The sequence below is a fragment of the Panthera uncia genome, chromosome D2 (assembly GCF_023721935.1).
Source record: "Panthera uncia isolate 11264 chromosome D2, Puncia_PCG_1.0, whole genome shotgun sequence".
NCBI lineage: Eukaryota > Metazoa > Chordata > Mammalia > Carnivora > Felidae > Panthera > Panthera uncia.
In genome coordinates, this window is record NC_064818.1 from 50,698,874 (window position 1) to 50,720,929 (window position 22,056).

At 37.7% G+C, this 22,056-nt stretch overlaps 1 protein-coding gene across 1 annotated transcript in view; it reads left to right on the forward strand.

Annotated features, from left to right (window-relative positions):
• The window catches only part of MARCHF5 (membrane associated ring-CH-type finger 5), a 55,335-nt gene that overhangs the window by 3,078 nt on the left and 30,201 nt on the right, over positions 1-22,056 (forward strand). Inside the window, exon 2 of the mRNA XM_049646402.1 lies at positions 17,343-17,545. Within this exon, the coding sequence (XP_049502359.1) occupies positions 17,343-17,545 (203 nt within the window). The remainder of the gene's footprint in view (positions 1-17,342; positions 17,546-22,056) is intronic.

Below are 22,056 nucleotides of genomic sequence, written 5' to 3' on the forward strand. Positions count from 1 at the left end.
AGCACTTTATAAAATAGTAAAATGCTATTTTATGTATTAGGCACACAAAAGGTGTTTAAGATTCTCAAAAAACTAATAGTTGTGGCACCCCCCCCCCCCCCCCCCCCCCGCCTTCCTTTATATTTGTCATCTTAATGTGGGCTGGCCCTGCATACAAGTTGAATACAAAGATGATTGATTCATTTGAGGAATACTGACAGGCCCAACAGATTAAAATATGTCAACCTATTAGGGCTTATAATTGGTTTTTGGGTGGCAGGTTTTTTGTTTGTTTTTTTTTTAATTTTTTTTTTTAACGTTTATTTATTTTTGAGACAGAGAGAGACAGAGTATGAACAGGGGAGGGGCAGAGAGAGAGGGAAACACAGAATCTGAAATGGGCTCCAGGCTCTGAGCTGTCAGCACAGAGCCTGACGCGGGGCTCGAACTCACGGACCGTGAGATCAAGACCTCAGCCGAAGTCGGACGCTTAACCGACTGAGCCACCCAGGTGCCCCGGTGGCAGTTTTTGAGGGACAGAATTTAGCTCCGAAACCTGCCTGTATGTTTGTTTTTCTGATGCACATTTTATCCTTGAGAAGACTAAGGAAATGTGTGCAACGCATAAGTTGTTTTTTTTGCCTCTAGGTTAAAAGTTAGGTATTTGATAGTGAATTATTAACTATTTGTATTTATTGAATTTATATAGTAAATATTGAGTGCCTACATATACCCAGTACCACTCTAGATCCTTGGTAGTGAACATAACCGAAAATGCTCATATGGAGCTTAAATTCTAGTGAGGTTTGTTCCAATAAACTGTGAAATTAAATGAAGATTGTGTTTCATTGTAACATGGATTGTGTATTCAGTTTATACTACTTAGTCTTTCAGGGTTTTTTAACTAATGGCAACTTTTTTTTTTTTTTACATTTATTTATTTTTGATAGAGACCGAGCACAAGTAGAGGAGGGGCAGAGAGAGAAGGAGACACAGAATCGGAAGCAGGCTCTAGGCTCCGAGCTGTCAGCCTAGAGCCTGATGTGTGGCTCGAACTCACAAACCATGAGATCATGACCTGAGCCAAAGTCGGACGCTTAACCAACTGAGTCAGCCAGGCTCCCCAATGGCAACTTATTAATAGCTGAAGTTGAACTGCTTTGTCCTTTGTGAATAAATTTAATTTAGCAATTATTTATCTTGATAAATTTTATTGCAGTATTTGCAGGTGGAAAGAGTATATATAGATATTTTGATTGCCTTTCATTTTGGTAACAATAAGCACATGTCCTGTGTAAATTTATTATTGAATCTTTTAAATTGCTGTGGGTAGGGGTGCCTGGGTGGCTCAGTCGGTTAAGCATCGGACTTCTCACGTCATGATCTCACGACTGGCGAGATGGAGCCCACATCAGGTTCTGCTGTCCACACAGAGCCCTCTTGGTATCCTCTGCCCACTCTCTCTCTGTCTCAAAAATAAATTTTAAAGAACATTAAAAAAAATAAATTGTTGTGGGCAAGCAATTTTTGAGAGTAGTGGAAAGGGGGTGGTTTTCTAGTATCATGAATGATTTAGGATCACAAATCATTGCCTTGAAATTATAAGCATTTATAAACTCAAACCCTTTGGGGAGCCTTTGGGGTGACTCAGTTAAGCATCCGACTTCGGCTCAGGTCGTGATCTCGTGGTTCATGAGTTTGAGTTCCACATTGGGCTCTGTGCTAATAGCTCAGAGCCTGGAGCCTGCTTCAGATTCTGTCTGTCTGTCTCTCTCTCTCTCTCTCTCTCTCAAAAATAAACATTAAAAAATAGAAAAGTTTATAAACTCAAACCCTTTATATCATTACTCTGTCACCATCTGTTTTCTTGATTTCTCTTATGTTTCTCAAAATTAGGATTAAATGTATACAGAGTACAAAGAATATTGTAACAAACTGCAGGAATGGATCTTGTATTTGAAGCTTGGGCCTACTGAGTGATCCTTCTGAAAACTTGACTTATGTATACTCCATCTCACAGTAATACTCAGGAGTTTGTTGATGTTGTATTACATCACTTACGTGGCACCTGGTGAGTAGGCAAGGCACTTAGCCGGTGTCCCAAAACAGTCAGATGGGAGGGAAAGCGGGGAGAATAATCTGTTCCCTGTCCCTCTCCTGCAGTTACAAAGTGAATTAGAATCCTCACTCTAAAAGCGTTATCAACCAAAAGTGTACATCCCTTTAGAAGATGTAGACTATTCTGATAGGAACATGCCATATTATTTTCAGATTTGTATAATTATCTCTTAGTTTGCATTAAAGCAATTTCTCATTTTCTGTGTCAGTTGGTATCTCTTCAGTCACATCTCTATCCCATTTTGACAATTAACAGACCAATACCTGGAATTAAAAACCATAGCAATTAGTTATGTTTGCTTTCATCTGTATGTTAAAAGTGGAAGGATTACAGAAAACATCTCCTTTGACTACTCTCATCAGTCCCATATCTTCTCCCCATCCCCATTTCACTCTTATAAATGGGTTTATATTTTTCCAGGCTCCTTTGTTTAATGCTTTTATTTAAAAAAAATTTTTTTAGTTTATTTTATTTTTTGAGAGAGAGAGAGGAGAGCACGAATCCCAAGCAGACTCCACACTGTCAGCAGAGCCTGATATGGGGCTCCAACTCACGAACCATGAGATCATGACCTGAGCTGAAATCAAGAGTCAGACACTTAACCTATGAGCCACCCAGATGCCCCTGTTTAATGTTTTCAGGTATACCATATATAATTCGTGATTTTGTTTCTAAAATTTGAATGTATCAGTCTACAATTTGCTTTTTTAAATACAGTTTTGAGTTCTATGATACCCAGCAATTAAAGAGAATGTATATATAGTATTCATTGGATTGACATTCTTTTTTTCTTAATCCATTCCCCTGTTTATGATATTTAGGTCCTTATTTTCTCTTCTTTAGCTCTCCTTATAATTTGACTTTCATTCCCCTTTCTTAGCTCTACTAAAAGTATACTAAAGATCACTAATAATTTCTTAATCAGTAAATCTAATACCTTTTTTACTTGGTCTTCGTATCCTCGGTATATGCGTAATAAAGTTGAAACTGATTACCACCACCCCCTAACTTCTTGAAATTATATTCTATTATACTGTACTATTTTTCTATCTTTTGCTTATTTTCCCCTCATATATTAGCTTTTCTCCCTTCAATTACATAAGTATGGTTTAAGCCTCCACACTTACCATTCTTCTCTGAAGTGTACCCACTTATTATCTCACTTTCACCTCTGTTTGAATGACTCCCAGATGAGCGTCTTTATTCCTGACCGCTTTCCCACATTTTAGTGTCTCTTTCCTAGCTGGCCAATAGACATTCCCATTTGTATATACATGTTATTACTAGCGCCTTAATATGTCTAAACTGATATTTCCCTAGCTTTTACTTGTCTTCCCAATTTTTGTTCTTTGATTAGACCCCATCCTTCTAGTCCACCACTTTTTTTCTTTTTGCTTCTTTCTCTCCAGATTCACTCATCAGATATTGTAGATTCTTCTTTCTCTGGCTCTACTTTTTCTCTTCTAGTTTGACTTAGTGTGATACCAGGATTGGCCAAGGCATAATTATAATCACATCATTTCCATGCTTCAAAACCTGCCAGTCTACATCACCTATGGGATAAAATGTAAACTTTCAAGATCTAGTGAAGGGGTTTAGATCTATTAATGTAATTCAGCCTCAACCTACCTTAATCATACTCTTCTGCATTCCACTACATTGTTCTCTGAATATGTCATTTCCTTATTTTTGTTTTAGATGACTTCCTCCCTTTTAACACCTGGCTAACTCTTACCCTTCTTTAGAATTCAGCTCAAATATCACCTTGAAGCATTGCACAGCTCCTTCAGACAGAGTGAGTTACTCCTTCCTGTGTTTCCATAGAACTTTTGTGCATTTATTATAGAAAATCACATTGTATTATAATTTTGTTAACACATCTATCCCATGTCTTAGAGCCTTCCACACACACCTGATACCACCACCACCATGCATGTTTAACTGGAAGTTCGTTGAGAATGGAAACTATTTCCTATCCCTTTTACCCACAAAGGTCTGGTACCTTGGATACGTTATTGAATCGGTGTCTTTCTTTTCATCCTTTATGACATATCAGTGCTTAGAATAATCTTAGCAGAAGCACAATTTAAAGAACCAACTCATTTGCTCAACCACCTGTATTTTATTGCTTATTATGCTTAAGTTCAAATTATTTGGCCTGGCCTTCAAGACCCTTCATAATCATATGTATTGTGCTCCCTATTATGTTTAAGACACTGAGTTTATGGCTGGCACCAACTACCTTTTTAAACCTTTGCTTCTCTTTAAGAATGAGTATGTACAGAGACACCTGGGTGGCTCAGTCGGTTAAGCATCCAACTGGATCTCAGCTTAGGTCTCGATCTCGGGGTCGTGAATTGAAGCCCTGCATTGGGACATCACTGGGCATGAAGCCTACTTAAAAAGGAAGAAAAAACTAATAATAATACATACATGTTTGTTGCCCAGGCCAAACTGATTTGCTCACTGTCCTCTGAACACAAGATGTTCTTTTTAGCATCTTGTCTTTCAAAGTTCTACCCATCATTCAACACCCATTTTAGGTTCTGCCTCATTTATAAAGCTTTTCTAACCATCTCAGAAATATTTTTCCCCTCTTCTCTAGACTCTGTAGCAGTCCTTTACATGCCATACATACAGCAGTCCTTTACATGATACAACTGTTGTATCAGTTGTATCAACATCAGTTGATGAGACATAATATTTATATGGCACAGTGAAATAGACTGGAAGGGGTTTAGATCTCTGGTGAAAGCTCCTTATGGCTGTTTAAAAGTACCTTGGAAAAAATGAAACAATTTCTTGTACTGGCTATAATTTTCTATGAAATAAGAAGTGGAAACATTTCTCAGAATTCACTATACATATGGCAGCATGATGCAGTGAAGAAAGCTAATGTTTTGGAGTTGAGGCCTAGGTTGCATACGTGCCTCTCTGTAAGACGTTGAGCAGATTACTTAACCTTTCTAGGCTTTTGTTTCCTTGTTTATTTAAGATGGAAATAATTACTCTTGCAGAGTTTCTGAATATCAGAGACAAAGGGGATGGCATGTATATGCTTGATGGGAGTGTATTTCCCTTCAGTTTTACCCTTTGGTAATGTGTTGTGATTGTGGTTTTATCTTTTGATGAATTCAGATACTTTAACTTCCATTCCACTTGTGTGAACAGACACATAAAGGGCTTTTTATTCTTCTTGATGGTACAGTTCCTGTTTCAGAATACATGGGGTGTGAAACTTTTAATCGTGAGACAAAACAGTGTGCAGTTTTTTCCATTGTTAAATGAGGCCTTCCTTGCATTAACCAGAGTATGGGTCTCTAAAGCATGTTCTGAATTAAGGACTGCTTGTTGTCTTTACTTAAAACAATCCTGCAAATACATTGTTGAGGCACCATATATAATACAACAGCAGTAATTTAAAGCTTGTTTCATCGTTCTCTCTCCTACGTCCTGGAATTCCATTCTGCTACACTCCAGTTTTAATCAAAGTGATCTCTAAGGCAGGAGCCTATGATTTCCCAGATCTTTCTAATAATCCAAGATAGACACCTGCAATTTGAGTCTGTAAAGATAAACTTTACTGACAGTTTTATTAGATAACCATACTTATTTAGTAAATAAATGTGCTGTTGAGAAACTTTTATTGGTAAAGTTTCCTCCCCTTTTTTCCATGTACTTTTAAAAAATAACCATATAAACAGTGGATGAGTCACAAATGAGCCCTATGATGTGAGGTTATCTTTGTCATCCATCCTTTCCTAACTGGTTTATAATATCTAGGTTTACCTTACGGGGCGCCTGGGTGGCGCAGTCGGTTAAGCGTCCGACTTCAGCCAGGTCACGATCTCGCGGTCCGTGAGTTCGAGCCCCGCATCAGGCTCTGGGCTGATGGCTCGGAGCCTGGAGCCTGTTTCCGATTCTTTGTCTCCCTCTCTCTCTGCCCCTCCCCTGTTCATGCTCTGTCTCTCTCTGTCCCAAAAATAAATAAAAAACGTTGAAAAAAAAAAATTAAAAAAAAAAAAAATCCGCTCCAACTATGTTGGTGTTCTTATTGTCCATGATCATATGCTTATTTCTGTCTTGTTTATGCAATTTTTCTTAGTTTGAATACCCTTACTCTTTTCATTTCCCAATCCAGCTTAAATTCTCATCTGTAGTTACGTCCTTTTCATGAAACCATCTCAGCTGCATCGTACTGTCATCCTCACATTTCTATATAACTTATTACTCACATTGTAATATCTTTCCTTGGCACTTAATGTAGTCCTTGTGGCATCAAATAATGAATGTACTTAGTAGGTACTCAAGCTGATTCAAGAGGAGATCTTGAATAATCTTAGATTTTAGACAAACTAGCCATGTATTCCTTGAGCAGTGTATAAAGCTTATTGTTAGGATCTGTACCTGGAAAAAAGTTACAGTTTTAAAATCATGTAGTATAAAATAATCTTTTGTAAAGGGTGGCATGTTATATGTACAGATTTAGTGATATTACCAATACTGTTGAGTCTACACATTTATTTTGAAGAATAACAATCTTTAGATTCATCATTTTTTTCTTCATATTGTGATAATAGTGATTTGTTCTTTAACCTTTGAGCCAATTGTGGTAATTCCCAGATTTTCCTTTACTTTGTAAAGTAATGTGCCCCAACTTGCCAGGTGGGAAGGTGTAGAAGTAAATAGTGTGTACCTGAGCAAGCAGGAGCCATTTAAAGAGATAGTAGAGGGGCACCTGGGTGGCTCAGTCGGTTAAGGGTCCGACTTCAGCTCAGGTCACGATCTCGCGGTCCGTGAGTTTGAGCCCCGTGTCAGGCTCTGGGCTGATGGCTCAGAGCCTGGAGCCTGCTTCCAATTCTGTGTCTCCCTCTCTCTCTGCCCCTCCCCCGTTCATGCTCTGTCTCTCTCTGTCTCAAAAATAAATAAACATTTAAAAAAATTTTTTAAAAAAAGATAGTAGAAGGAAAAGAAGGGTGGAAGAAAATGAATTGAGAGGATTTGAATGAATATCTTATGCAGTGGTATTGGCCTATTGAAAACATGTGTGTGTGGTGGGGGCGGGAGGGGTGGTGATTAGGAATCCAGGACTTTTTCCACTGAATACCAGGGTGCCAAGCAGAATTCCCTTATGTGCTAATTTAGGTAACAAATTGCATCCATAACATTTAGCCATAGATGTAAAGTTGACACCATCTTTGTCATCTTTTTTAAGTTTATTTATTTTGAGAGAGAGCAAGCTGGAGCAGGGGAGGGGCAGAGAGAGGCGGGGGGGGGGGGGGGGGAGAGAGAGAGAGAGAGAGAGAGAGAGAGAGAATGAGAATGAGAATGAGAATGAGAATGAGAATGAGAATGAGAGAATTCTAAGCAGGCTCCGTGCTGTCAATGCAGAGCCCACTGTGGGGTTCGATCCCACGAACCGTGAGATCATGACCTGAGCCAAAACCAAGAGTCAGACACTTAACTAACTGAGCCACTCAAGCACCCCAGACACCATTCCCGTCTTTATCAGTACCATTATTACTAGTGTTCATTTAGTGGTTTTATATATGGCAGGCAATGCTTATGTAGTTTCATGATCATTTGTTTAATCTTTTACAATAGGAGATCTTAACATTAAACCTTTTTAATGCTGACCATTCCTTTGGCAGACTGGTTAAGCCTTTGGGTTCCTGCTCAGAATGTTTTGAAAGAACACAAAAGAACACAAAATACATAGTATCAGAAATGAGGGGCGTCTGGGTGGTTCAGTCTGTTAAGTACCCAACTTTTAATTTCAGCTCAGGTCGTGATCTTATCATTCATTGGTGAGTCCAAGTCCTGTGTCAGGCTCTGCACTGGCAGTGTGAAGCCTGCTTGCAACTCTCTCTCTGCCCCTCCCTCACTTGCCCTCTCTCTCTTTCAAAAATAAACAAACAAAAAAGGAAAATAAATGAAACCAATCAACCTGTTAAAAATCTGATAAAGTAATGTGAGCTTTATTTAATACCTTAAAATACAAGCTGTATTGGTTGGTCTGATAACTACATTCAGATTTGCAATGAGTAAATGTTATTTTGGGATCTGCACAGGTAGCTGTAAAATAATATGAAAATTTCTGGTCAATATACTGTAATTTCTAATTGCTGTACTGTTAATATTATTATGGTTTGCTTACATTCATCATTGGAGGAAAATTAAATTTTATTTAGAGGTTAGCAAAAGTGAAGATGTAATTTCTTTCCCCATCCAAATTTTCTGGGATAAGTTTTCATGGACCCCAGATTAAGAACCCCTGCCTTACAATACAAGAGATTCTGTTGTTACACCTATAATAAGTGGTAAACAGGGGTTTGAACTTGAACAGTCTGGCCCCACACCCCAAGTTCTTTGCTCCGTTATAGAACACCTTGAAGTTGCATAGTCTTTTCCCCACATTTAGCTAGCTGTTTACCTTAGGAGAAAAAAAAAAAATCTTGAACATTTTACTTCTTGTTTAAATTAAAAAACACACTTGATCTTAGCCAAAAGGCTGAGAAGTGGTTTAAATTAAAAACCAAATAATTTTAAAATTTTTATGTTGGGTGTAAAATGAAATTTCATTTCTGTGTTATGGTTAATACAGTATTTGAGGCTTAAAAGAATAAAGAGGAATGACTATAGCAGAGATTCTCAAACTTTAGGTATTGTGATCATCTGTAGGGCTTGTTACAATGTCAGCAGTTCCTCAAAAAATTAAAAATGGAATACTGTGTGATCCAACAGTGCCACTTCTGGGCATATACCTCAGAGAATTGAAAGCAGGGTCTCAAATATTTGTACACCCATGTTCATAGCGGTGTTATTCACAGTAGCTAAATATGGAAGCAACCCAAGTATCTATTGAACAATGAACAGATAAGCAAAATGTGGTATATACATACAATGGAGTATTATTCAGCCTTAAAAAGGAAGGATATTTTGCAGTGTGTTCCAACATGGATGAACTTGGAGGACATTATGCTAAGTGAAATAAGCCAAAGACAAATACTAGATGATTCCACTTATTTGAGGTACTTAGAATAGTCAAAACCATGAAGACACTATAATGGTGGTTGTCAGGGACTAGGGAAAGGAGGATTGGGGAGTTGTTTAATAGGTACAGTTTCAGTTTTACAAGGTAAAAGAGCTACAAGATGAGTGGTGGTGATGGTTGTACAACATTGTGAATGTATTTAATACCACTAAATTGCACACTTAAAAATGGTTAAGATGGGGGGTGGGGGGTGCCTGGGTAGCTCAGGCAGTTGAGTGTCCAACTCTTAATTTTGGCCCAGGTCATGATCTCCCGGTCACGGAATTGAGCCCCGTGTGTCAGGCTCTGCGCTGAGCGTGGAGCCTGCTTAAGATTCCCTCTCTCCCTCTATCCATCTCCCCCTACCTCTCTCTCTCTCAAAAAAAAAAAAAAAATAGTGGGATGCCTAGATGCCTTAAACGTCCAACGTCGGCTCAGGTCATGATCTTGTGTCCTTTGAGCTCAAGCCCCATGTCAGCCTCTGTGCTGACAGCTCAGAGCCTAAGAGCCTGTTTCTGATTCTGTGTCTCCTGCTCTCTGCCCCTCTCCCATTTGCTTTCTGTCTGTCTCAAAAATAAACATTAAAAAAAAATTTTAATAGTTAAGATGATACATTTTATGTGTATTTTACCACAATAAAAATTTTAAATTAAAAAAAATTTTTTAAGTTTATTTGGAGAGAGAGGGTGAGTGCTCTAGTGGGGGAGGGGCCGGGGGGGGGTGGAAAGAAAATCCCAAGCAGGCTCCACACTGCCAGCACAGAGCGTGGGGGAGGGGTGAACTCACAAACCATGAGATCATGACCTGAGCTGAAATCAAGAGTTGGACACTTAACCAACTGAGCCACCTAGGCTCCCCTAAAATGTTTTTGAATGATTTTTTTTAAATGTAGTATCAGGTCCCTCCCCGAGAGTTTCTGATTCTGTTGGTCTTGGGTGGCCTGAGAATTTGTATTTCTAGTAAATTCTCAAAAGATGTTTGTGCATCACATTGAATACCACTTTCTAAGAGATTGGAGGATTGAAGGTGGGTGGGGAATGACTTAAAGAGAGACTTAGAGGGGCACCTGGGTGGCTCAGTCGGTTAAGCGTCCGACTTTGGTTCATGTCATGATCTCACAATTTGTGGGTTCGAGCCCCACGTCAGGCTCTGTGCTGACAGCTCAGAGTCTGGAGCCTGTTTCAGATACTGTGTCTCCCTCTCTCTCTGCCCCTCCCCTGTTCATGCTCTATCTCTGTCTCAAAAATTAAAAAAAATAATAATAAACAGTAAAAAAAGAAAAACTTAAAGTTTGGTCTGAAATTACAACCTTTTCTAGGGTGTGGACTTCGAAAAGATTTTGGCTTTGTCCTTTGAAATGGGAAAGAGCCAGTTATTCTCACCTTTTAGGATATTCAAAATGTATCCCATAATTCATAACATTAAAATTGTAATAACTTGAATTCAAGTAGAATTGTTATATTGACCTGAATGTAAATATTATGGTGTTATCAGTAAAAATTTTTAATTTGAACATGTTGGGTTTTATCTTTTTTATCTGTGTTTATCTAAAAAATGACCTGATCCAGTAGCAAAATCAAGAACGTATTTTGCCCAGTGTAAAAAATAGAAAAGCTTGCAAGATTTAAAGTACTTGCAGTAGAAATTAGGTGTATTTAAGACTTATCTGTTCAAGTTCTGAACAGTAGAGAACAAAGGTGTTGACAAAAAATACTGTGTGTATTTATAAAAGCTGTTTGGAGTTTATATCATATGATTGTTCTGGGGCCATCTCTTCTATCTAATTTTTCACACTATCAAGATTGTTTGAGTTGCACCTGTTGGGAAATCTGCCCCAGACTGGTTAAACTTAAAACCACACACACAGCTATAGGTTTATGTAAGTGAACAGTGTAAGAGTATATTTAGCTTTAAGCACAGCTTGATCCATGTCTCAAAGCCATCAGTTTCCATCTTTCAGCTTCCTCTGGTTTCTTTAGGCTGCACATGGTGGTTCTCTTGGCAGTAATAGCATTACACCTTCATTTAGCCTCACACCTTCCTGCCTTAAAGCTCTGTAGAAAAGAGAAAGCCTGTGTACCAGCTTTCCCAGCAAAAATTCTAAGATTCACTCTGATAATACCAGCTTCATGGGCCCAGTCTTCCAATCACTATAATTTGGAGTTAGGATACACCCTTAAACCAGTCTAAGGATTACTTTTCCTGGAGCTGGGGATAGGGGAGGACTAACTGCCTAAACCACATACAGGACTGATGTTAGAGGGAAGGGTGGGACATTGTTCCTTAAAAAGAGGAGAAATCGTGCTGTACATTAAACCATAAGCTTCTACTCTCTCATTCTAAGATCTTGAGAATAAACCTGTCATTTTCAGTCCCCTCTTTTTCTCACTGAAAGAAGGCAGAGAATTAGAGAATAAATAGCTGAAATAGATTTCACCAAAAAGGGAGTAGGATATGGGGAATCAGAGAGGGAAAGCATAATTATAAGACCTTCTCAGCTGTTGTTCCTGGTCAGTCTATCAGAAGTTTTTAAAAAATGAGGAAAGAGGCACTTGGGTGGCTCAGTTGGTTAAGCGTCCGACTTCGGCTTAGGTCATGATCTCGCAGTTTGTGAGTTCGAGCCCCGCATCCGGCTCTATGCTGATAGCTCAGAGCCTGGAACCTGTTCCAGATTCTGTCTCCCTTTCTCTCTGCCCCTCCCCCGCTCACACTCTGTGTCTCTCAAAAATAAATATTAAAATTTTTTTAAATGAAAAAAAGGATTCATACACATTCATATTTTGTTCCTTCCCCTCCTTTTTTCCAACCCTGAAGACTAGTAACTCTGTCCTATATAATATAGGCTGTTTGCCTAAAAACATTCGTGTAACCATTTTTATTTTTATATGGTTATATATTCCCATCTATCTGGCCCTTATATCACAGACTGATGTTAAATAGAGTAAACTCCTATATGTAGTAAGGTTGTAAATCAATAAATTCTTTAGAAATTAGCATTTTCTGTAGTGTTACGTTTTTTTTTTTGTTTTTGTTTTTTTTGAAGTGAACATAACCTCAAGATTTTAAAATATGAAGCTTAGAACTGGACCATGTGACATGTGGCCCTTTTCTCTTATCTCCTCCCAGTTCAAAATGCTTGCCTCTCAATAGCCGGCATTCTCTTAGATCTGCAGTTGGGCTCAACACATTAAAGCCTCAGCACAGTCTTCTTTGTAGTTTTAGCCTTTTTTGGGAAAATCGGCTTAGGCTACCCACCATGGCCATTCTGCTTCCTGTCATAAACGCCACTTTTCCTGGTCATAAAGAGAATCTTTCCCTTCCTTGTACTGTGTCACTTCATGGAGTTGGTGCTTGCAACACTTCTTGCAGAAAGTCCGGCCGGTTTTTGGAATTCACCATGGTTGCAAGAGCACTGTCAGCATACATAGTTCTATACTGTTATTTATATGAAAAAAGCACTTATTTCTGACTTAAGCAAATCTAGTAAATGTCTCCTTCATAATGGTTTGCTTTCACCAATCTCTTTGCCTTTTTTTTTTTTCCCTACCTGCCATTTTTCTATACCATCAGTTCTCAAACTTTACCTCAGGATCACCTTCAGAGAATTCAAGGCGCTTCTTCAGAGTTTCAGATTAAGTAGATCTGGGGTGGAACCAGAGAATTTGCAAGTTCCCAAGTGATCTTGAAACTGCTGGTCCAGGAAACTTTGTTTCAAGAATCTCTGTAATCATTTGTCCCTGCCTTTGCTAATTTCTACTATCCCTCCTCCCTGAAGCCTTCTCTGATCTATCCAAATTGATCCTTCAATTTCTTCTTAAGGTATGCCTATGGTAATTTCTGGAACCTTATTAAATCTTCTGTTTGTTGGATGTGACCCCAGTTAATTTATAGGATTTTCCAAATAGATACAATCTTCCATTTATTTTATTTGTGCAGCCACATGGACCCAGTGAATACTCAGTAAATGTTGCTGGCAATGTCTCTACTATTGTTAGAGATTTCCATTTCATATTTATCTGTATCTAAACTATAATTTTTAGATGAAGTGATTTAGTGTTATCAGAAGTTTCCTATTTGATCTCAAATGACCATCATCAGATTAACACTAACAGTTGAAATAAAGAGAAAATGGATGTGGTAAGTTGGTAGATGTTGAAAATCAGGCACACTTTTTTGAGAGTATTGGTATCAATAAGGTTTCTTTTAATATCTCATCTGTAAGATAATTTCAATTAATCTGTATGAGGCTTAGCTTCAAAACCCAAATTTGTAAACTGTATACTATCACTATGAATCAAACAAAACAAGGTTATTTGTGTTAACAATTCTTATTAGGTTTAACTCCTAATGAGTTTCCACTGTAAATCACCGTTCAACTACCTTATCTACCATAGTTGTGAAATTAGAAAACATCCGAAAGTGCTTGCTTTAAATGTCAGTTGAGTACCTTCTAAAAAGTAAAACTGTAAAAGTGTTTAGGAGTGAAATATACTGATGCCTCAACATTGAAGTAATCAAAAGTAAAAGATTGATAAATGAATATGGAGTAAAGGACATATAAAGCAAAATTACAAGAATTATAGAATGTAGATATTGAGAAAAAGGGTAGTCACTGAACAGTTTTTCAGCTTTTTTTGAAAGTTTGAAATTTTTCATAATAAAATTTTAGGAAAGGGGCACCTGGGTGGCTCAGTCAGTTGAATGTCCCACTCTTGATCTCAGCTCAGGTCACGATTTCACAGTAGGCGAGATCGAGCCGAGCCCCCTGTCAGACTGCATTGACAGCACAGAGCCTGCTTGGGATTCTGTCTCTCTGCCCCTCCCCTGCTTGTGCGCTCGCTCACTCTTGCTCGAGCACTCTCCCTCTCTCTCAAAATAAATAAATAAGGGGCACCTGGTGGCTCAGTCGGTTGGGTGTCCACCGACTCCAGCTCAGGTCACGGTTCGTGGTTCGAGCCCCACGTGGGGCTCTGTGCTGACAGCTCAGAGTGGAGCCTGCTTCCAATTCTGTGTCTCCCTCTCTCTGGCCCTCCCCCCTCACATTCTGTCTCACTTTCTCACTCAAAAATAAATAAACATTAAAAAAAATTTTTTTTAATAAATAAACTTTAAAAAATGTTTAAGAAAGATAAACTTACACTGACGAGAATTTATGGGGAATATAGTTATACAAGTAATTGCGTTAAATTGAAATACGAGATTGCCATTTATGTAGGTCTAAAACAGATGAATGTAGGCAATTTCGTTTGGTTCAGCCTGGTACTAAGGTTTTGAGGAGATATATTTTTACGTTTTTTTTTTTTCCTGGTGACTGAAATTGGGTTTATTCGATTCACCTTAATGCTGATTAATTATGCTGGTCTAGATGTACTTAGCTACATATGCTGCTCATTGTTGAAATGAAAATCTTAGAAGAACCTAGAACGTTTCTAGGTATTATGCCTGTTTTGTTATCACAACTGTATATCTCATTTCCCAGAGGTAAACAAATACAAAATTTCCTCAGTTGTGGGGCACATATATTCTAACACCTCAGTTAACCAAGTCTGTTTGCTTATACTTGTCATTTGAAATGTATGCAAAACTTTGTAAATTATATAGTTATACCCAAACTGTGGATAGTGACGATGGTTGTACAACAGTAAGAATGTACGTCATGCTACTGAACTATACTCTTAAAAGTTGTAAATTTTATGTATATTTCCCCACAATAAAATTTAAAAGATGGAGAGAAGGAAGGGGCACTTTTAGATAACCATAAGGTAGTATGAGGGCTGAGACAGCTTGACTGAGGTGGGTCATGGTGCTAAACAAACACTGCCTACCTCCCATTTTTACCTAGGTCGTATGAAACCTGATTGAATTTGAAAGCTGAATAAAGTCACAGTTTTGGATGTTGCTATGAATTAAGTATTTTTCCCCTGTTCTGGGGTGCTTGGCTGGCTCAGTCAGTGGAGCATGCAACTCTTGTTCTAAGGGTCATGAGTTCAAGCCCCACAGTGGGCATGGAACCTACTTAAAAAAAAAAAAAAAATAGGAAGTTTTCTTACCTGTTCTAATTGGAAGTTTTTAATTGGAGCACCCAGTTAAAATATATGTTGTTCTACAAGGACTGGAGACCTCATGAATCTACAGTACCTGACTAGTCTTTCCCATTGAGCATAGTTAAGCTAGTTCTGACAGAAGCAATTTAATTAAATGAAAAGTGCAAAGTAGATGGACACCTGGGTGGCTCAGTTGGTTAAGTGTCCAACTTCAGCTCAGTTCATGATCTCAGCTGTTGGTAGGTTTGAGCCCCCGTGTCAGGCTCTGTGCTGGCAGCTCTGGAGCCTGGAGCCTGCTTCGGATTCTCTGTCTCCTCTCTCTGCCCCTCCCCTGCTTGTGCATGCACACGTGCCTGTGCACTCTCTCATTCTCTTTCAAAAATAAACATTAAAACATTTTTTAGAGTGCACAGTAGAGGGGCTCCCGGATGGCTCAGTCAGTTGGGCGGCTGACTTTAGCTCAGGTCATGATCTCGCGGTTTGTGAGTTCTAGCCCCGCATCAGGCTCTGTGCTGACAGCTCGGAGCCTGGAGCCTGCTTCGGATTCTGTGTCTCCCTCTCTCTCTCTGCCCTTCCCCCATTCACGCTCTGTCTCTCTCTCTCAAAAAAATGAATAAATGTTAAAAAAAATTTTTTTTAAGTGCACAGTAGATAACAAGCTTCAGTTAGCAGTTTCTAATTGTACACACTTCGATGGGGGTGGGGAGAAGTGAATGGTCTCATGGAGTTAAACTGTATTTGCCCTAATGAAAATCAGTGCCAACTTGTGTCAATTGGGAGAAAAAATAATGAATTGCAACCTAATTCCACAAGAAAAAATTAGACTTCATGAGGTACTTTCTCTCTCTTTTTTTAAGTTTATTTGAGAGAGAATCCCAAGCACACTCCATCCCAGAGCTTAAACTCACAAACCTTGAGATCTTGACCTAAGCCGAAATCAAGAGTCGGATGCCCAAGTGACTGAGCCACCCAGGTGCCCCTAGACTTCAGGTATTCTTAAAACCAAATTGGGGGGGGGGGGGGGGGGTGGCACCTGGGTGGCTCAGTCAGTTGAGCCTTCTCTTGATTTTTGGCTCAGGTCATGATTCCAGAGTTGTGGCATAGAACCCTACATCAGGCTCCCTGCTGAGCAAGGAGCCTGCTTGGGATTCTCTCCCTCTGCACCTCACCCCCACTTGCACACATGCGCACACACTCTAAGAAAAGCAAAATGGGAAACATTTTTTTCTAACTTTTTTAAAGTTTCATTTATTTTTGAGAGAAAGAGCACTTGTGAGTGGGGGAGGGGCAGAGAGGGGGAGAGAATTTCAAGGAGGCTCTAAGCTGTCAGCATAGAGCCTGATGTGGGGCTCAATCTCAGGGACCTGTAAGATCATGACCTGACCTGAAATCAAGAGTTGGATGCTTAACTTACTAAGCCACCCAGGCACCCCTGGAATATGTTTTAAAATTAACCGTCTCAATTGCATTTTTAATATAAACATCTCAGAGTTGAGACTTCTAGATTTCAAATATAATAAATATAACTCCACAGAAAAAAGAAAGTCATTCATACTTGAAACATGTAGGCCCAAATTTACTATATCACTATCCTAAAACAGTTTATCCTGATGTCTTTATCTCTTCCCCCTTTATTTTTTTAAGACTTAATAATCTTTCCCTCTTCACATAGTCATTCTTTACCAGAAAGAGAAATTATTTTTCCCCTCCGTTGAAAATTGAATGAGACCATAGTGAAATTATTTGTATAATCCTTTAGTTTTCCAAGTTGAAGAGGTTTAGTGTTGTTGAAGTGGGGAAAACACTGAATTTCACATATTTCTGTGCTTACCCAAAGAATTATTAGGGTCTTCTAAAACAAAAGCAGCTTGAGGGTTGTCTTTTTGCACTCTGATTCATAAGAGAAGGTGAAGAATTATTGGAAAGATGGAGGGAATTACATAAAAGGAAAATTCAGAAAACAAGACTCTGCAGAAGAATATAAGGAAAAACCAAAAAGAAGAAACTCCAACTGGAAATCTATTGATTGTTTTGTCACCTTGGTATTTGAATGTAAAGTAGAGGTTCTATATTATAACATAGTAGGCTTATCTCATTAAGTGAGTGCTGCGGTGGAAGGGAGGCTGGGGTCTTAAAGATAACGTCATTATTTCTCTTTAATTTACAGAAGTTGCTGGGTGTGTTTTGCCACTGATGAAGATGATAGAACAGCTGAATGGGTGAGACCATGCAGGTGCAGAGGATCTACAAAATGGGTTCACCAGGCTTGTCTACAGCGTTGGGTAGATGAAAAACAAAGAGGAAACAGTACAGCCAGAGTGGCATGTCCTCAATGCAATGCTGAATACTTAATAGTTTTTCCAAAGTTGGGTAAGCAGATCATGAAAAACAACAAAGATATATGTGATGTTGTTTTTTAACTCTATGATCTCAGGTTTATTTAAAAGTGACCCGTCTCTTTGCTTTTTTGCAAATTTCTCTATTCCCTTTCTGTTATCTCCTCTCTAAATGTTATTTTTTTGTTTTGCTAATAGTTTACATTATCCTTAATATATCCTCAAACCCACCCATTTGTCTGTGTATTAAATGTTTTTATGTTGGTTGAGTGGATAAAAAACTGGGACATCTGACTCTGGATAAAATCAAATAACAAAACTATAATAAAGAGCTGACCAGAAGAGCCTTATTCTTTGGAGACCATTGATGTATGAGAAAGAAAACAACGTGTTCTTTCTAATACTTATCCTTAATTCTTCTATTAAGGAATAAAAGGGAAGTTAAAGACTTAATAGACAGTGTTAATCTCATTTTTGGATTCCAATTTATGTGGTTATCCTTCATGAAAACTACTTTCTTCTTTCTGCAACTTGGGCAGGGAAGTAATAACCAGAGATCTTTTAGAATGGGGCTAGCATTGAAAAAAGTAGAGCAGATGATTTAAAGGAAGCTGTAAGTAAGGCTGATATTTAGTTACCACGTTCCATTACAGCCACGTGATTATGGTGTCTCTGGTGTTTAGCTTATACCAGTTATTAAACATTTTTAATATCACCTTGGCTATAATAGGTATATGAAGGCAGTTCAGGTTCTGGGAAGGTCAGATGGAAAGAATGACTTTCAAGGGGAGTAGGGTTCAAGGAGAAATTGAAATAATTATTAGATTTGTTTTTCCTAGAGGCTATACATATTGAAGTAAGACCCTCTTTAAAAAAAAAATAAAAATAGGCAATGTAAATGCAGATAATGAAGTGCTTTTCTAATGTGAGAAGTTTAATAATAAGGGTAAACAAAATTTCCCTAGCATAATTCATAGGAAGAAATAATAGCTTCTTATAAAAGGAAAGTAGTAGAGAAAGTAGTGTTTCTCAAACATTTAGAATTTGTGGACCACATGATGGGTCTTCAAATATACCATGGATTTTAAATAAAGACAAAAGAGTAAGTCACACATCTCCATTATACAGTTGACTCTTGAACACAGTCATTAGGGGTACTAACACTGTGCAGTCAAAAATTCACCTACAGCTTTTGATTCCCCTAAAACTTATCTACTCATAGCCTTACTGCTAGCATAAACAGCCAATTCACATATATTTTATATGTTATATGTATTATATACTGTATTCTTACAATAAAGTAAGCTGGAGAAAAGCAAATGTTAAGAAAATTATGATAGAAAATACATTTATAGTACTGTACACTGAATTTATTCCCAAAAATCCACTTATAAGTGGAGCCATGCAGGTCAAACCTGTGTTAAGAGTCAACTAATAATATTAAAGCAGTATTCTAAAATAATTTAAACATCAGGAAAAGCAATTAATTACTGCTGTATTCTTTCACCATACTGATACCTAGCTCACTAAAATCAAAGTTAAGCTTTCATATTTAACTTTTTTTTCCAACTCTTTAATTCTACTAATCTCACTTTTCAACTGTAGGTTTTTGGGAATAGTAAGTATAGGATGATTCTGTTAGGTGTTTTAGATATTTATATTTGGATGGATACAAAAATTATTACAGGAATTCTCATCGAAAACTACATACAGTGTTAGGTGAGGCACTGAGTTGACAAATGAGTGGCACTCAGCAGTGACACTGAATATTTCATTTTGGAAGATGGCACTGGTAAATCTCTCCTTTTGGTTGTATTCATTTCTAAAAAGTTTTTAGGTCTAGTGTGATGATTGAATATGATTGTTAGGTATACCTAATACTAAGACATTGATTTTTTTCTGCCACAAGGAGAGAAAATGGCTAGATGTTGGAAAGGTCAGACTTCTTTTGGTTGAGGCATTTGTATCATGATTTGCTCTTAATATACCTTAAGAATTTTGCCCTCAAATGACAAGTTCACTCTATTCACTCTACTGTTGGCCATGGAGATCTGCCACTTGAGTAAACCACAGATAATCGTAGAAATTATTTACTGACTGTCATTTTCGTGAAAAAAAAGTTTGTGTACTTCATTTGAATAGTTTTTATTAGCATTCTTTTCTCTTGACGTGATAACATGCTGAAGATACCTGCTCAAGGGCTGCAGTTTGAATTATATTCATAGTTTGCCATGCAATTTTTTTGTAACATTTTTTTTAAATTTACATCCAAATTAGTTAGCATACAGTGCATCAATGATTTCAGGAGTAGATTCCTTAGTGCCCCTTACCCATTTAGCCATGCAGTTTTTAACACTAACTCAAGAATAGGCGGCTTACTGGCAAATGCCAGCTGTTGTTGATAAATGAAGCCATGTGTGAATTGGCTTTCAGGTGCCATACTCTTGTTACACACATGCCTAGTCCTCTTGCTTGGCCATACTGATCCCAGTATACCTTTTCAAGTCAAGGTTCAAAAATAATTGTTGGTTAAAAGAAAATCCCTTCTGTTTCATGTTTTCACTGATAATCAGTTAAAAGTTGCATATATTTCTTGATTTACTTGGTGTATATGCCATGAGTTGATTCATATTCTGAACACTAGTGGTTTCTTCCAGCCATAAAACAAAATATTTAAGAATATACATCTGTAATAGTAATTGTTCTTACTGTGTACCAAACATAAATGTCCAGTAGTGTCATCTGATGATAGAATTTTGCCAGCAGACTGTTTTCTTTTAGCATATTCGTGATTAATGTTTCACTAACCATTTATGCCTGTTTTTGTTAAAGTAAGTTGGAAGTTCCTTTGACTACAGTTTTTATCTTTGTTTTCAGTGACAAAATTCATAATGCAGGCTTTGATCGCAGGCTGGAGTGGTTGAAAATTCTGTGAATGCTTTAGTGGCTTCTCGTCCCTGTTTTATAATGTTTCAGTCCCTGTTTAATAATGTGTTACAGTACAATGGGAACAAGGAGGTCTTCTGTGCAAACTAATTCTAATTCACTGGCCACAGTCCATTCCAAGATCACATTATTTAAACTCTGATAGTATATCATTTATCATTTATGACATTCTGAGTTAAATGTATTTTTATCACTTTTGCTCTTCAGTGAACCCTTGAGGCATTGATTCTTTTTCTTAAATTTGAGATTTAACACATAATAATAACAAAATACATGTTTAACCAATGTGAACAGTTCTCATGATGTGAAGCTTTGTTAGCCAAAACAGTCTCCTCTTAAGTATCCTTGTAGAGTATGTGTGACCCTGGAAACATAACAGTTAAAGACTTAAAAGAATTTTCTTTAAAGTCCTTATCTTTTCAAATTTGGGAAATGTTTGGTGATCAAAATTTTTACTTTTTCATCAAATTGTCTGTAGACCAGTTGATAGAGTAATCGCCTGGGACTATACCACTGGTCTCCAAATAACACGTGAGAGACATTGACTAGACAAAGGAATACTAGAGAAAAAATGCAGAGTAAGAGGTGACGGTTAAAGTTCTGTGGGATGATCTTTGTATAACAGGTTTTATAAGTTTTATATGGATTTAGCCTCAGTCTAGCTGGCTAGCTGCATCAGTGGTGGCCACAATGGAGGGGTGGTGGCAAGTGTGTTAATTACTGATAGGGAATATATTGTGTTTGGTTATGAAACCCTTAAAAGATCCATCAGACTCATTCCTCTCACGATTTGCCACCCATCTTATGGTTTCTTTCTCCTAGTGAGTTAGGCCGGTTGCATGTATGCAATTACTTAAAAACTGCTAGAAGTGTGGTCTGAGAACCAGCAATATTGGAATCATCTGAGAGCTGTTAGGAATGAAGAACCTCGGCCCCTCCTCCCACCCATCCCCAGTTTGAATCAAAATCTACATTTTTATGACATCATCAGATAAGTTATGTACATGTTAAATTTAAGAAACATTACTTTAAAACATGAAGGGGATACCAGCTGAAAAAAGGTTTGTCTTTTATTAAAGCATATCCATGAAGTTTAAGACCAGGTAGTACTCTTGTTTAGCCAAACAGAAGAGTTCAAAGGGCAGAGTTCTTGATTCCCAGGAGAGTACCAGAGACTTTCACATTAGATTCTTTTTCTTTCTTTCAACAACATTTTTATAGTTTTCAGTGTGCAGGTCTTTTGTTTTATAAAATTTATTCCTAAGTATTTCACTCTTTCTGATGCTATATTAAATATATTGAATTATTTTATTTTCAGATTGGTTATTCAGATGTATCAAAATAGATTTTGTATTTTAATCTCGTGTCGTAAAACTATGCTGAACTCATTTAATGGTTCTGATCGTTTTTAAGTGGATTGCTTTGCATTTTCTTTATACAGGATCATGTCATCTGTGAATAGAAAGAGTTGTACTTCTTCTTTTACAGTCTGTTTGCTTTTATTTTATTCTCTTGCCTAATTGCTCTGGCTGCAACCTCCAGTACTTCATTTAGGACAGACATCCTTGTCTTGTTTTTAATCTTAGGAGAAAAACAGTC